Source organism: Boleophthalmus pectinirostris, unplaced genomic scaffold (genome assembly GCF_026225935.1).
Source record: "Boleophthalmus pectinirostris isolate CB_2022bp ecotype Guang Dong unplaced genomic scaffold, ASM2622593v1 HiC_scaffold_9, whole genome shotgun sequence".
Lineage (NCBI taxonomy): Eukaryota > Metazoa > Chordata > Actinopteri > Gobiiformes > Gobiidae > Boleophthalmus > Boleophthalmus pectinirostris.
Window position 1 is genome coordinate 6,827,679 of NW_026571541.1, and position 16,919 is coordinate 6,844,597.

The 16,919-nt window shown below is 37.6% G+C and overlaps 1 protein-coding gene across 1 annotated transcript in view; it reads left to right on the forward strand.

Moving 5' to 3' along the window:
- lrrc75a (leucine rich repeat containing 75A) overlaps nt 1-16,919 on the forward strand; it is a 90,507-nt gene that overhangs the window by 40,961 nt on the left and 32,627 nt on the right. Inside the window, exon 3 of the mRNA XM_020924995.2 lies at nt 9,927-10,039. Within this exon, the coding sequence (XP_020780654.1) occupies nt 9,927-10,039 (113 nt within the window). The remainder of the gene's footprint in view (nt 1-9,926; nt 10,040-16,919) is intronic.

Consider the following 16,919-nt stretch of genomic DNA (forward strand, 5'->3'; position numbering starts at 1 on the left):
TCACAATTTAATTTCATCACAGTGCCATAAATACATAAAGCAAAGCAGATAGTTAGTTGGCATATCCACAGGTTTCAGAATTATAAAAATATCTGGACCATTACCATAGGAATAATCATCTGAAAACTAAATTTTATATCTTTTAAATATGAAAAAAAGGACGTTTGTATAGCTGAGCTGATGACTACTGTTACAATACCCTTCTAAAGAAAGGCATTTTGTTATAGATTTAATTAAGTAATAATAAATTATAATGTAAAAATGTTGGTGTTATTTTTAACATTAATTTGTTCTCACTGTTCGTCCTAATTCCCTCATTGCTCACAACAAGACACCACTTTAAGAACACTCTAATCCAGTTTTCTGAAGTGCTCTGCAGTTAAAATAAAAGCCTGCTCTTCTACTTCTTTTTAAAGCAAATTTAAAAAGTCAAGTTCTTCATCAGCATAAGTTTTCGAACAAGAACATTTTAGACTTGTTAATACGATCATAAATGCATTTCAGCTGGAGATTTACTAGTACAAGTGTAAAAGCTACTGCGTATCTATTACACATCATACAATTTACCACAGATATTTTGCATTAATCACACAGGTATTCTACTGTACATGTATGTGTATTGGTGGGATGTTCACCAGTTACCATGGAGACACAATGACACAGCCAAAACAGTTTTTAGATTGTCTGAAAACTCTTTGATCAATAGAGGGATTATCAGACTAGGTCACTTCACGCTCTGCTGCTCATGTCTCCTGCAGAAAGAGTCGCTGTCCTGTCTGGTTTTATGTCAGTGTCTTGTAGGATTTCAGCAGATTTCAGGCTCTACCGGGGAGTGGGGCTAGTTGTGTCAGGTATAAGTGGATGTCATAGATTGTATATATAAATGGACATAGCTAACGCAATAGCCACCGTGTTCCAAATAGGAAGTTTGTATGTGGGCTGTTCCGGCTCTTACTGACCCTGGCTGCCATTGATTTATATCAGAATATTGTCACCCCTCTCTGTAACTGCTGCTGTGAACCTCATCATTTTTGTCTTAAAAAGCTCTTATTAACCTGCTCTACATGCTCCTGGTGTTTTTTTTTTTTTTGTTTGGTTGTTTTTTTTCTATTTTATCTGTCAAAAAATCCTATTCATAAAATAAAGTCTGGCTCCAAATTCGACCCTGTAACTATTAGCTGTGAGGGACGTCAACAAATAATCCGTCTATACAAGCATTCACAATCCTGTTTAGGTGTTCAGTAGTTCCAGCTAAGGCATTTCTTTATGGTCAGATTGTGTATATATAAAACTCAGATTGAAGTCTAACAAAACCTCAGACAGAGCATGCTTACAGTTAGCATCAGACTCCCAGGGAATGTTGATGACATCAGCTTCAAAGTATCAATATACTGTAGGGATGTAACAATAACCGAAATATCGTGATATCATATCGTCAAAGTTTACCCAATAATATCGTGGACCATTACAATATATCGAATCACAAATCTCTTTCCTTCAATTAAGAGTTATGGTGCTAAAAAAAAAAAGACAGAGATTGGATTAAGTCTTGTCAAGGCATTTTAAGAGGAAAAAGTAGCATATTAACAGTTTGGTTAGCCTCCACAAAATATCACAATAAACACATCAAGAATCTCTCCGAATTCTCCGAAAAAGTGAACTTCAAACCGCCATGTTTGATTTTACATTGGGATGCATCTATTGACAAAGCCGATCTTTTCAAGTCTTTTGAACCATATCACTTTTGTTTCTGGTTCTGATATTGTCTTTTTAGTTTTGGGATTCGGACGTTGTTAATTGTGTTGTTGTTGGATCCTAACAGCGCAAAACAGCTCGAGAAATGTGTTTGCGAACTCCATAAATGCAAAAGGGAATCAGATGTCTGTGACTGCAAACCTCTGTTCAAACTGTTTCTCTTCCCAACGGAATTGAAAAATAGTGAAAGGCGAAGGCGATGGGCAGGATTGATCCACGGGAAGGACGAAAAAGGAGACCTTTGACTGCCTAAATCATCCCGAGTTTGCAGCGAACATTTGTATTGCACCATCAAAGCGGGATCGCATTTGTGAAGCGAGAGGTGCAGAAGACAAACAGGCTGAGCTCGCACTTTCTTGTTTTTGTAGTTTTACAGCAACATCAAGTCTTGGTCTCTTTGCAGTGGAAGGTGTTTTTTGGCGAACAGCTGGTGCCTTTCGCTTTGGCATTGACTTTTTAAATTCATAACCAAGGCTGAGCGAGGGATCGGGGTTTTGCTTTGATGGCGCTCCACATACAAAATGTTCGCTGCAAACTCGGGATGATTTAGGCAGTCAAAAGTTTCCTTTTTTGTCCTTCCCGTGGATCAACACTGCCCATCACCTTCGCATTTCACTATTTTTCAATTCCATTGGGAAGGGAAACAATTTGAACAGAGGTTTGCAGTCACACACATCTGATTCCCTTTTGCAACTATGGAGTTCGCAAACACATTTCTCAAGCCATTTTCCACTGTTAGGATCCAACAACCACACAATTAATGATGTCCGAATCCTAAAACGAAAATATGACAATATCAGAACCAGAAACAAAAGCAATATGGTTCAAAAGACTTGAAAAGATCAGCTTTGTCAATAGACGCATCCCACTGTAAAATCAAACATGGCGATGCTCACTTTTTCAGAGAATCCTTCCCAGTATGCATTGCACAATGACCGGAAGTCCAAGATTCTTGGTGCGTCTATTAATATCATACCGTGAGATGTATATCGTGAAAATATTGTACCGAGAGATTTGGATATTGTTACATCCCTAACCGTGAGCCTCCCCACCATATCGTGAGCTTTCCTACGATATCGCAATAAATATCGTACCGTGAGGTTCATACTGTGACGATATCGTATCATGAGACTTGAATATCATTACACCCCTAATATACTGTAATAATAACTTTTTTAAATCCATTAACTTTTAAGGTTGCACAGTATATTGCTAAAGTACATAATATTACGTGTGTGTATATATATATATATATATATATATATATATATATATATATATATATATATATATATATATATATATATATATATATATATATATATATATATATATATATATATATATATATAATATATATATATATATATATAATATATATATATATATATATATATATATATATATATATATATGAGTGAGTTTGAACCATCTACCATTTGGTTTGTGGGTGAACATTTAACCTACTGTGCCAATATTATGTTCATAAAGATTCAACATAAGAGGTCACATATACTCCCTTTGATACTTTCAGTTCAAGTTTTGTCCCAAAACAATGCGTCCTCCTTTTGCTCCAAAAAAGACATTAACAAGGACACATTCACAGCTTCACTACGAAAATCATTATCACTCTTACTTCACAAACTCATTTTGGCAGCAGGCAACATGGTTTGTGTCAGTTTTCCCTGTGGCTGTTATATCTTTTACTTTCAAATTCTGTCTTCTTGGAAATTGCTTCTTTGGTTGCCTGGCCTTGACGGTTCTCTCAGGTTTTGCGCTGTTTAGTCAAATCTGCATATTTATGTGTGTTGAAAAGCCCATCTGTCCGAGTCTCCACCTGAACGCTTGCCTTTTAATTATGTGAGTGGGCTGACGTGCCACCGGGGGCAGCAGAGTACAGATCAAGCACCACGGTTGCTTATATTTTGCAATGATGTACAGAAACATTCATCATATCAGGAATCATAATGGGACATAAAGTCACAGATCAACCACAGGTGATGGGAAATGCGCTGCCTTGTCATTGTGATGTCTGTGGGATCGGATTAGATAACAAGTGAAAATATGCAGGTTTTAGAGGTTTCTTTCTATGGATATGTAACTGCTCTGTGTCGAATGTTCTGCAGTATAACATTAAACAGCCCTGCCTTATATTTATTCAATTACAAATGGTTTAATAGCTCAAAAATACCTAGAAAAACAGGCGTTCTGACTGTGAACGGGGTCTCATCTCCACAGATCTGACCTGTTACTCGGTCTGGTTTGGTCTCCATGAAAATAGAAAGGTTTAATTCCATACTGTGAAATATTCCAGTCAAAGCAATAATATCTCCATGATAAAAAGACCCTCCACCACTAAAGTTACACGGTGCACCTTTAAATGTTAATTGATTACTCATCCTTATAGGCTCATCTGATTTAGGGTGTAATTACACAGACGAAGATTAGAATAAGTTAATGAAGCTTGCTATCTTCAAAGCATTTACCAAACACAGGCAAATTCAATTCAGTGTCTAATTTAATAATACTAACAATTAATGTTGTTTGGAAAAAAAATAATAAACAACCTTGGGCTTACCAAATGTTCTGAAATCAAATTTGTTTTTAAAGTCACTGATTATTGCATAAAAAGCTGCTTGTACTGTTAAATCAAGACAGTGGTTAACAGTTAAACAAGTGATATATGAGTTAAGTGTAATTCAGTCCATACCATAACCAAGTATGTTTCATTTTGGATGTTTTTGCTGCACTGAAAAAAACATCTTTAATCTGAGAATGCGTTCATCCACACAAACCTGACTCTTGACACCATGTTTCTTAGGCTGTAATATTGCACAGGATGGCATAAAGTGTATCCATGGAGAATGTTCCGAAGTATGGCTTTAACTTTCTATTTCCATGGAATCATGCAGGTGCCGCCTCCATAAAGTTACGAACTGCACGTTTCAGTTCATATTACTGTATTTTCCGGGCTATTAGACGCACTCTTAAGCCTCTAACCCCATCAAAAAACGACCACGTGCCCCACAATCCAGAACGCCCCATACTTGAATCCACTTGGGTGTCCCAACACGACTTCAGTAAACTACAAAGCCGCACCACCCGCAGAACACGCAAACACACACGGAGCAGACAGCAGCCACGCAGCGAAACACACTCGCAGCCACACTCATCAATCCACGCAGGCGAGGAACGGAACGTAGGAACAAACCGAAAAAGTGAGTCCAATGTGCCACTTCTAGACACAACTGAACAACTGAGTCACTGCGAACACGCCGACAATCCAGCGATCCCAGACAGCACCCTCCCTACACGCCACAACTGAACAAAGCCCAGAGTCACCGTGAACGCGCCAAACAAAGTCCCACTGACCCATCCAACTGTTGTGTTTCGTTTAAAGTCCAGGGCGGTTTATTTATGAAAAAAGTTCGAAAATAGACCATTTAATGACAGTGCGTCTTATAATCCAGAGCGCCTAATAGCCTGTAAAATACGGTAAGCTAAAGTTGACTCTGAATGAACCAGAATATATATTGTCATACATGGGCATTTCCAGTAGGGTTGGCAAATTGTTGCACCAGAGGTGGTCCAAGTGTTATAAGACTTTAGTGAAAAAAAATTAATGAAAAAATTGTCAATTTGGTGAAATATTATGTAAAATGAATCCTTTGAATCAATACATACGTTAGGCCTGTAACGATAATCAATAAATCAGTTAATCGTACGATAACTTTTAACGAGCTTGATAACTTTTCTCAAACCCCAGCAGCCAACATAAACCCATACCCAAGCGACACAACTAGCCTAACCCTCGGGAGAGCTCGAAATCCACTGAAATCCCACAAGACACCGACACGACACCAGACAGGACAGAGGCTCCCTCATAGCGAAACAAGCTCCTGTGTCGCGAGTTAATATGAACACTTCAAGACCAAAATGCCAAGGCTCACAGCAGCAGCTACAGAGAGAGGAGCCACAACATTCCAGTGTAAGTCAATGACTAAAATAACTTTTAAGGGCAATTTTGTTACAGAGACTTAATAATCCATTTTATTTATTGCTTTGGTTGTATTTGGTTCAACAGTGCTTTATTCAAGTGCACTTTTGTTAAAAAGTCCTTGCTGTGAGCCAGACTACATGAGGCTATTCTTACAAGTCTATTTTATTTAGGCCTATTGTTTTTGGTTGTCTTACACTTCCTATGTTAAATGTTATTTAGAAAGTAAGGTTGATTGATCTTTGAAAGGGCATATTTGCATTTTTATTCCATGGTCATTATATTAGTTGAAATTGGTCTCAAAATGTCAATATTATCGTTTATCGCAATAAATTCTTAGTCAGTTAATCGTCCAGCAAAATCTGTTATCCTTACAGGCGTACATACAGTATTACCTCTCTTTTCTCTCTAAGCAGTCCCTTTTTGAACTGTTTAATGACTATATGCATATATTAATAATCATATCAACTTATTTTTAGTGTGAGAGGGCCATTGTAGTCCGCACTATTAAAGAAAAACAAGCACTGTGAAACCTGTTTGTTTTTATGGATATGTCATTGCTCTGCCTGGAAATTTCTGCAGCATGACATTAAACAGCCCTAATTTATATTTATTTAATTACAGGTGGTTTTATAGCTCAAAAATATCTAGAAAAACAGACATTCTGACTGTGAGTGAGGTCGCCTCTCCACAGATCTGACCGATAACTTGGTCTGGTTTGGTTTCCATGAAGATAGAAAGGTTTAATACCATACTGTAAAACATTCCAGAAAAAGCAATAACATCTCCATGGAGACAAACATTTGACCCTCCACCAGAAAAGTTACACAATGCATCTTTAGACTAGTATCATCTGTAGCCGCTACCTGCTCCGTTTCCCCTCTCCACGTAATGAAAATATAAGAAATAAAATCTCTCGGGGTATATTTTGTACATTTCGCTTCCAGGTATGATTCATCTCAATTTAACGTCACACGGTGCCACGGGGCTGCAATTTCCACATCAAGAGAGCCAATCACCACATTATGGACTAAATCAGGCGTAAGGCTCTGGTACGTGTGCGCTTGTGTAAACACCGGGTCGGAGTTCATAAATGCAGCTGTGTGGCTCAAAGGAACAAAATTAGACTGAGTGAGCGGGATTTTGAACACGCCATGATTATAGTCAGTCAATGCACCGTGAGACGTTCAGGTCCCCACAGGCTGCTGGTTTGTCATATCAGTGAGTTGACGCTAATAAGAGGTGTCGTGAGTAATTGTTTGCTCCACTGGTCTGTGAATCCGTTGTATATATTATAACTTGTCTTATTTTGCTTGTTCTCAACAGGAGATGCACGGTGACTGGACTGTATTCAAGCAACTGGAGGGTTTAAAGGACACAAAATTCACTTTTTGTAGCTTTTAAGAACGTTATATTGGCTCTGTACACAGCATCACACTAGCTCACTGTGTCTCAAACCTAACAGTTGCATTTATTAAAATTCTAAAATATAAAATAAAAAATCTATTAAAATGTGTATTAATGAAAATGAAGACTTTTGTCGTTAAATACTGTTTTAATATTTATTATACCTCAAAATCAGCTTTAGCATTAACATTGAGACATAAATCTCTACATTTCTAAGCACTCAGCGAAGTATTCCTTAGATTTGTGTACTTTTTGACATGTTGTCAGAGGCATCCACCTGCAATTTGCTCTTCACTGCCTTATCTTTAAATATTTATTCATTTTAGCTCGAACCTCACAGGGATACAATTTTACAGCAAGCAGTGACTCTAACAGTGTGGTTGCTGGCGCGATTGTTGTCTCCTCATCACAAACACATACCTAGAGTTGTATTTTGTTTATTCACTCTTGTTTCATTAATCCAGTAATCCAAGGTCTTCTTCTCTGAGCACTCATATATACCCCATTTGTATTTTTGCTCGGATTGTTGCATCATAACTAAAATTTTGAACTTCTCTTTCTCTCTTTTTCTAGGTTCATATAGCATCACTGTATTTGTTGTGGCATCAAATTGGGTACACAACAAATGCATTGCTCGATTAGCATTCACATGGACTTAATTTGTTCATTCCCATATCTTAAAGCAGAGGAAGCTGTTACATCTCATTAGAAATGGAGATATAATTTATGGTGTATTTTCCAAATGTGGATATTTAGGTTATAAACTGTGAAATACTTATCCCAAGGTGACCAAAAACATATTTAAATGGGAATGAAACCCACAACAATGCATCATTTGTCTTCTTTACGTGGGCTACATTAAAAATAAGGAAAGTTACTTGTATTAGAAACTTGCAATTTACTCTTGGTAAAGTTGTGTTTTTAAAAACCAGATATGTTTTAGCACAGTCAAAATATTATTCCATCTCCCCCCAGGTCAAACCCACTCAAGTATATTTTCAGTTATACTTCATGGAGAAACAAGTAGAAAAACACACCTTTTCACAAATGTTTCAGAACTTATTTAAAATATCTGTTTTGCAAATGAGACATACACTTGGAATAAATTGTTAGTCACTTTGCCCAGGATTTCAAGGGACAAAGTTAGCATGATAGTTATCTTCTTTTTTTTTTTTTTTTCTTATAAGTGAGATGTATTTGCCTTGACATGTTTTGCCTGCTAACTGTGAACCTGACTGTTTTCTAAATGGGAGGTTGTTGGTTCAAATCTAGGCTTTTCCTTCTGTGTCCTTTTTTCACAAGACACCACACCCACCTTCCCTTTGTCAGTTTTTTGACTGCCATGAAATACTGACCAAACAAATCACGGAAAATTTGTGTCGTTTCAATGATAGTGATTGTTATTGATAAATTGTCTAATGTTGTTTTTCATTTTAGCTTGGTGCACCCATTGCTCCAAGGAAGCAAACCAGAATCCATCTTTTCTTTTCCTCATTGTTTATTGATGCAGCTGTGACTGGAGTTGGAACAAAATAATTCAGAATGTTTGGATGTTGGTGTTCAGAATTATTGAAACTTTCTAAATGTATTGACTCAACTGGTAACCAAATACATCTCCTCCCTCTTCATTCAAGCCCGTATGTGTAATTCACTGTTCCTATTGACCTGTATGTTTTTCTGTGCACCTTTGATTTCCTGTTTCTCCAGATTGTGACCTCTGTCTGTCAGTGGCACATTGTGGTAGAACTCAATTTAATCATGGCTGGAGCAAAGCTTGACTGTCTGCTGTAATATATGTAGGTGTGGGGCATTAGTCATTCATAACCTTTCATATTTCTTCATATGGACATGCATTCCATATAAATCTGTTATCTCAGTGTAATATAGGTTATATAAGCTCCAAATGACTACATTGAAAAGTAAAAGTCAACTCTCTCTCTCTCTCTCTCTGGTCTTAAAGTGGTCGCATTAACCCACATTACATGATTATTATGTGATTCTGGTGTTTTTATTGCACTATTTTGTCCGTAAATACATTCCTGTTCCTAATATTGAACTCTGCTCCAAATTCACCCCTATAACCACTACCCTCATGAGCTTCATTTGACTGGAGCCGAACATCACACTCCCTTAGTCTCTTTCTTTATACGAAGATGTCTGTTTGCAATCAATTCATATTTGTGATATCAGTGTTAATGTTTTGCCTGGAAAAGGGGGCAGATAAGATGACTCTTCTTTCTGCTCTTTTATTCATTTCTTGTATGTTTAATCTTATGACACTGTTGATGTGTTTTTATATTTTATGAAATAAATAAATACAGTATATGACTAAAGCTAATAGCCGATACACGAGAAAGTGAAAATATCTGCAAATATAGTGCAGTGTTTGCAGATGTTTTGTTCTATCTCTCGCTTCAGTGAGTCATCTCTTGCACAAATCCCTGTGCAGTATTTGTATTTATTTGTTAACGGGACAATGCATATTGAAAGACAAAATAATACAAAAGAAAAACATGTATTTGTAAATATGCAGGATTGTAGCCAAAGCTAATTTCCATCCTTAGTCCCCTACTGGACCAAAGCCAGCCAAATAACCTACACAATTTATAAAACATGACAACACCTTCCACATCCATCTCACTCATACATTCTAAAACAAAGGCGTACAAACTTAAGACATTAGTATTAAATATGCACCTGCCTCGTGCCTTTCCGTCTATCTCAAATGTATTTTTTATTTCAAATATACTTTCTTTGTGTTTTCCAGGAGGGAGATTCTCTGGGAGCAATGGAGAAGGTTTGTCGTCAGCTGACCTACCACCTGAGCCCTCACTCTCAGTGGAGGAGACAGGGGCTGCTCAAGAGGAAGCCCCAAGCCTGGTGAGTGCAGATAGAATACAAATGGTGCCAATCTCACAGCTGTAATGTGCTGTAATACGGTTCATTTAATCTTGTGAGCTTTTGGCCATGTTATAATGTTGTTAATGCCTCAAAAGCATACTTCGAGTTGTGTTTTGTTTCATTCACACATGTTTGAGTAATCCTTTAGTATTACCGGTAGTCTGTTTATATCTCCAAAGCCCACAATGCTCTGTTCCACGTTGTGATTTCATGAAGCGGTAGTTTTCAAGTTAACAGCTCCCTTTTGCATATAGTTCAGTAGAGACTGGCAATTGGCTGAAATGATCCAAATGATTCTTGTGAAAGTGTATGGAGGTGTCACAAAGTGTTTTCTGTCTGACAGAAGAACTCAGTCTAAATGTACAAGGTTGTTTTTAACATGAGTGAATGAAACAAAACACAAGACCACATATGTTTGTGATGAGGAAACAACATTATAGGACCTTTAAATTAACTGCACACAAAATCTTTTGGCATCATATTGAAAATTGCTAATGAGTCGTTTCAGTGTATGTTGTTGTTGTTGTCAGCAGAGGCTGCAAATCACATGATCCATCAATCATTAGAAAAGCCAGAATAAAGGTTTAGGTACACTTTAAGATACACTTTATTACCCTTGTAGTGAAGTTTGTCCTTAGCATTTGATCCATCCTTCATTGCCGCTGGGTATGTCAAGCCCACATTAGCTGGACAAGTTTGCATATGGTAGATGTTTTGGGTTGATGGGATTGGATTGAACAGGAGCGTTCAAAGGAAATTCACCCAGACACAGGGAGAACATGCAAACTCTGCACATAGGCTAGAGTAGCCCAGGACTCAAACCTGTAACCTTCCTGAGTGAGGTGAGAGTGCTAGCCACATGTTTGTGATTTCTCTTGTTCTGGGCTCTTTTTGAGGTAACAAATCATGTTCTAAGAATCCTTCTTTTTATTTTGGAGCTGAGTCACTGAAATGAAACCACTTCACCATCTGTGTTTACTTCTCTGGACAATACCAACAGCAATGTCACAACAGAAATGGTTTTGTTAAAAGTTGCACTGTGTAACTTTTCTGGTGAAGGGTCTGCCACCTGCTTGTCTCCATGGAGATATTACCGTTTTGCCTTGATTATTCCACAGTACAGAAATAAACTTCACAATCACAGTGGAGAGAAGTTAATGGTCAGATTTATGGAGAAGTAAGCCGACACATGGGAAGAATTCAGGTATTTTTGAACCATAAAACACCCGTAATTAAATAAATGCAAGGTGTTTAATGTCCTACTGTGGAACATTTCAGGCAAAGAAATAACATCTCCATGGACACAAGCAAGTAGCAGACCCTCCACCTTAGACATTGCCTTTAAGAAATGTCCTGATTGTGGTTTCAAATAATCTGCATTTATCTTTTCCTTAAGTATGTCCTCTCCTACATCTAACCTGTGTCCCTCTTTATCCCCCTGCACTCTCTCTCCCTCCTCTGTACATGTCCAAACCCCTCGGCAGCCAGCCACACCGACATGAAGAATTTGTTCTATTCAACATTGTTCATGCCTCGAGCCGGGTGCTAACAAGCTCATTTGCATTGCACTTCAAAGTTCAAATAAGCCTAGTGTGGGTTTCTGCGCGTCAATTATAGTGAGATGCCCGCTGCTCGAGACCGGGGCCGGAGACATGTCTGCAGAAAATGTCATAATAGAAATACAGGGATTTTGTGTTGAGAAATGTTATGATAGGATTTAACATTTCATCGAGATACATTAATTATACATGGCTGGAGTTGACTCTGTTCACGCAAGTAACTAGAATTGTGTGTATACTCTATAGTTAGAGGCTCAGTTGGTAGAGAGTTTGTCCACTGATAAGAAGTTTGCTGGTTAGAATCCCACTCTCAACATAAAACAGTATTGGGTGAGCGGTCAGATCCCCAAGTGTTCGTGTACAGTGGTGTGGGGATGTGTGTGTGAATGGATGAGTGGTTCCTTCATGTAAAGAGCTTTGAGGACCTTGAAGGTGGAAAAGCACTGAAAAAAAATGTGACTATGACCGTGTACATAGTGTCCACGTGGATCTTAGCATGTGCACAGCTTTAGAAGTGCTTCAATCTATCTTTCTTGCAATAAAAAATGTAGTTGAATAAATGCAACTGCTTATCTCCATGAACACCCTGCCAGAAAAGCTACATGGTGCGACTTTAAAATTTTTCAATCTACATTACTTAGCCAGTATGTAAAAAAGAGTGTATTTGTCCCTCTATACTCACTTTCATTTAATTTAATTTCACATCTGTGTACCAATAATCAGCTAAACTGCTGAATACAACTATCCTGGGTTTGTTTTATTTAGTCTTTGTTTAAGTTTAAGTTAAGTTAATCACAATACACACAAGTTACTTTAAATATATTTTATTTGGTTACATCTATTCGCTTGGTTGTATATTTCAGATATTCACCTACTTACCTGTTACTCCACGTGGTCTGGAGAAAAAAGAGGTGGCATGTCCTTGGCCAGACATATTTAAAGCCTCTGGCCCAAAACCTACCCTCTTTCAGGGATTCACCTCACGTGTTTTTTTCAGAGCTAACCTGTGTGAGTTTGTACTGACCTGGAGGGGGAACTATAAATTCAATGCAGTTCAGCCTTTCAGGGATTCACCTCACGTGTTTTTTCTTAGTTTTATTCATTTCTGTTGCAAGTTTGTTTTTTGGTTGTTTTTTTGCAGTTATGTATTATTTTGTTTTTTCCACAATCCCACAATGAATTTAAGATTTTTTTTTTTTGGGTGAAACGGACATTTTTCCTGCTTCTGACCACATTGGCCAGCTTCCCTACACAGTACAATATATTTTTTGAAGCAGGTTTTCAAATGTTCACCTTACCAAATTATCACCTTAAAGAAGACCTATTGTCCTTGTGTCTGCTATATAGCTATAATGTGTGAAACCCGTGGATCATAGTTATAATTTGCTTGTTTTATATATTCTCAGTATTCATCTAAAACAAATTCATAAAATAAAGAATTCCGCTTACTTCTGTGTTAGAAAAATCCAGAGCCCAATGAGTGGTGACGTCTCCGTAACGTCAGCACAACAAAGAGTCGGCACCTCTGATGGATAGCTACACCTTAGTGAGTAGAGGATTTTAAGAAATTTGTATCAAAATGACTACGCAACACTTTCAAATTCTATGCATATCTTTGATTAAGAAAATAAAATTGGAGGACAAAGTAAGTAGAGAGCAGTGGGCGTGTACCAGTGGTGGTGAAAATGGGGATTGAGCTACACTATGGCGTTTTGAAAATAAGCGATTAAAAATTACTCAGCCATGCATTAATCACTCAATACAACTACCAGTGAGTAAACGGTGAGTGGCAACAACTACAGCATGCTTAAAAGTAAATTTTTGCTTTAACATCTGCTTCTCTTTCTCTGCTTGTGCATGCAGCTACAGCAACTCCAACGTACATTCACAATCTATTAAAGTGATTAGACAGATCGCGCCGCGCCGAGTATAGCCAAAATTATACGAAACACAGACTGAAAATGCAGTATTCACAGCGAATCATTGTCAAGGGTCCTTCCACGCTCTTTGGTTTTTAACTTCGGGAGGAAGTGGCACTTTTGTTCGAGCCTGATTTTAAAGTGACAGTTCACATTGATGGGTGATATGCAGTTGACATTTGGGTACTTGTACTATCATGGAGCTGTATTCTTAACTCAGGGGATGGTGCCAGGTTATAGCAAAGGAAGAAAGAGAGAGAATCAGAAGAGAATCCTGCATGATTACAACTGATGCTTTACCTGGAGCTGTGATGCTACCTGGAGGCTCTGCTCTGTCTGAGGCTTTATTAGACTTTAATATGAGCTTTATTTTAACACAATCTGACCATAAAGAACGGATTTAGCTGGAACTACAACAGGTGAGATGATTTGTGCTGTGAAATAAGTCTCTCACACATAAAATTACAGTCACAACAGTTTTAGTTTCTTACTCTCACCTTTTTTTGAACATCAAATCAAATTAGGACAGGACTTGTAGAGATCACAGGCTCCTGAAAATGTGTTCTTTAAATCCATTTTGTCTTTTTTCATGTACAATTAGTGTCTTTATATTCCCTTGATGAGATGAGCTAACTGAAGTCATCAGCTTGTTTTCTGACAGTTCACACTTCTCTGTGATTGGTTTATCCAACTATCACTCACTTAGAGCAGGGGTCTCCAACCTTTTCTCTTTGGTGAGCTACCTTTTATGAAACGAGCGCTACTAACTTTAGCGGTCGCAAGAAACTGAGAAAGTATAAGAGGCATGGCAAGCCTTAGACAGTGAACAGTTAGGTGCCTATAAAATATAAGTTTATTTGTATAGCACAATTCGTACACAAAGTAATTCAAAGTGCTTTACAGAATAAGAAATACATTAAAATCATAATAAAAACAAATCAAAACATAAATAATCATGAAGATTCAAATTAAAAAAGAGAGACATAAATTGGAGAGAAGAGTGCGGAATGAAAACCTTTCAGTTATATGCACAGTTAAACAGAAATGTTTTGAGCCTGGATTTAAACAGCATCACAGAAGAGTCTGTCTCACATGTTCAGGAAGACTGTTCCAGGTTTTAGCTGCATGAACCTGAAACGCTGACTCCCCTTGTTTAGTCGTGACTCTGGGCACCAGCAGGAGGCCGGTCCCTGAGGTCCTCAGAGTGCGAGATGGTTCATACGACACTAACATGTCACAGATGGACTTTGGTGCTCGGCCATGGAGAGACTTGTTTACAAGCAGAGCTGCTTTAAAGTCTATTCTCTGAGGCACAGGAAGCCAGTGCAGAGACCTGAGCACAGGACTTATGTGCTCGTACTTCCTAGTTTGAGTAAGGACCCGAGCTGCAGCATTCTGGATGTTCTGCAGCTGTCTCACAGCTCGTTTGGAGAGACCAGTGAGAAACCATTATCCATTTATTAGTGTACAAGTTAGATATCAAAATTACACATTTACAATGGTAATTAAACAGATTTTGGTTATTAAGCACTTTACATATAATTTAGAAATCCTTTGGTGAGCTTCTTGGAAGGGGATGGAGAGATACTGGTAGCTCCTGAGCCACAGGTTGGAGACCCCTGATTTAGAGCATGATGGAGACTGAAAACAGGAGGAATGGGTGGAGAAAAGGGTCTTTGTTTGGATATACTGTACACCTGCATTCAACAGGAAATGAGTAAATCACTATCTGGAGATTCTACCATAATAGTGATCATGATTTGATTGACTTGAATTTCATTATCTTGAATATCCTTAAATCTTAATAAAGCCAGCATACCTAAACATTGAAATTATTTTAGGATTACAGCCATTCAGAAACTTTTGTCTTATGTTTTGTACAGGCAATATAAGAATTTTTTTGTCAGAATCAAAAGGTAACTGTCAAAACTGTTAGATAAAAGCCGTTCTTAATTGCTTTTGAAATCAAAGGATAGTCACTTTTATTACCAATTACTTTGACAAAACTGAAAAATACAATTGTAAGAGTCTTACACAGATCATTTTGACATTACACAAACCATTTTAAATTCCAGATAATTCGAGTGTTTATATAATTAGTGTTCTTACAAGATAGAACAAAACTTAAGCCTTCACTAAGTCTCAGTGAAGTCATAATTACAGGTTCTACTTTTAATTATGCAGTGTTACTTTTAAACACTGCTTCATTTATTATGTAATCCTGTGGTCACAAACATGGCCCTGTAGCTGAAAGACCAATTAGCTTTTATTCATTACATCTTTCTTGTATCTCGGTCTGTCACAATAATTACTATATAAATTTATCATTCAATATATGACAGCTGTATAGTATAATTCTGCTATGTATTAGTTGCAGCTCATGACTTGTAATGATACTGTCTGTTTGGGTTTACTGGGATTATTTTATCTTTATTATAGTCTTAATCAGTGGCGTAATGTAGTTTGAATATTGTCATTTATAATCTCTCTAGCGAAATATCGGGCTTCATGGCTTTATTAGTGTTTAATTAATTAATTAATTAAACACAAAGTCTCTCTTTTTATATTGACTGTAGACTGTTTTGACCTACTGTATGGCATTAGGTCTGTGATTAATTACATCTAATAATTGATACATTAAAGTGTCCATATTATGCTATTTTCTGATCTATTTTATAATGTTTCCTCATCACAAACAGATCTGGAGTTGTGTTTTGTTTCATTCACTCATGTTTAACACACAAACCCTGCATATTTACCTTGACTTCTATCAAACTGAAAACACTCTGTTCCACCTTGTGATGCATTGCGGTATACAGGAAGTGCTCTATTGTGTTAAACTCCATACAACTTTGGTAGAATCACTTGGATAATGTCAACTCTAACCCTAACCCGGTGTACACTGACTGCAGGTGCGGTGCAGTTCGGGACATGCACAGGTCCCCCAAGACTTCTGAAGTCATTCAAATCTGTAGCACCCAGCCACACTGATCTCGATGCACTGCGGGTGTTGGTTGGGGCGTGGGCGTGCGGAAAAAATCTGCAAGAAGTCTATTTTTGCCAGACACCGCAGCGGTCTCTGACGTCAAGCTGACAAAATCACATGAGCGAAAGAGGAAATTAGATGCGCAGACCTGACAGATCCTGTGTATTTTCAGAATAAAATCTCCCTGCAAACTCCTGGGACTTCACCAATGTACTTACCAATGTACTTACCAACAATGTACTTAAAAGCAATATAAAGTGGTATCCAATGACACAAGAAAGTGGTTGTAGTGTGAAATGCCGCTGTTGTTTACTAACAAGACTTCTTGTACATGCTGATATATCATGTGAACCCTCGACCAGTGTGAATCCCTGGGATTCGAGAACGCAGTTTCC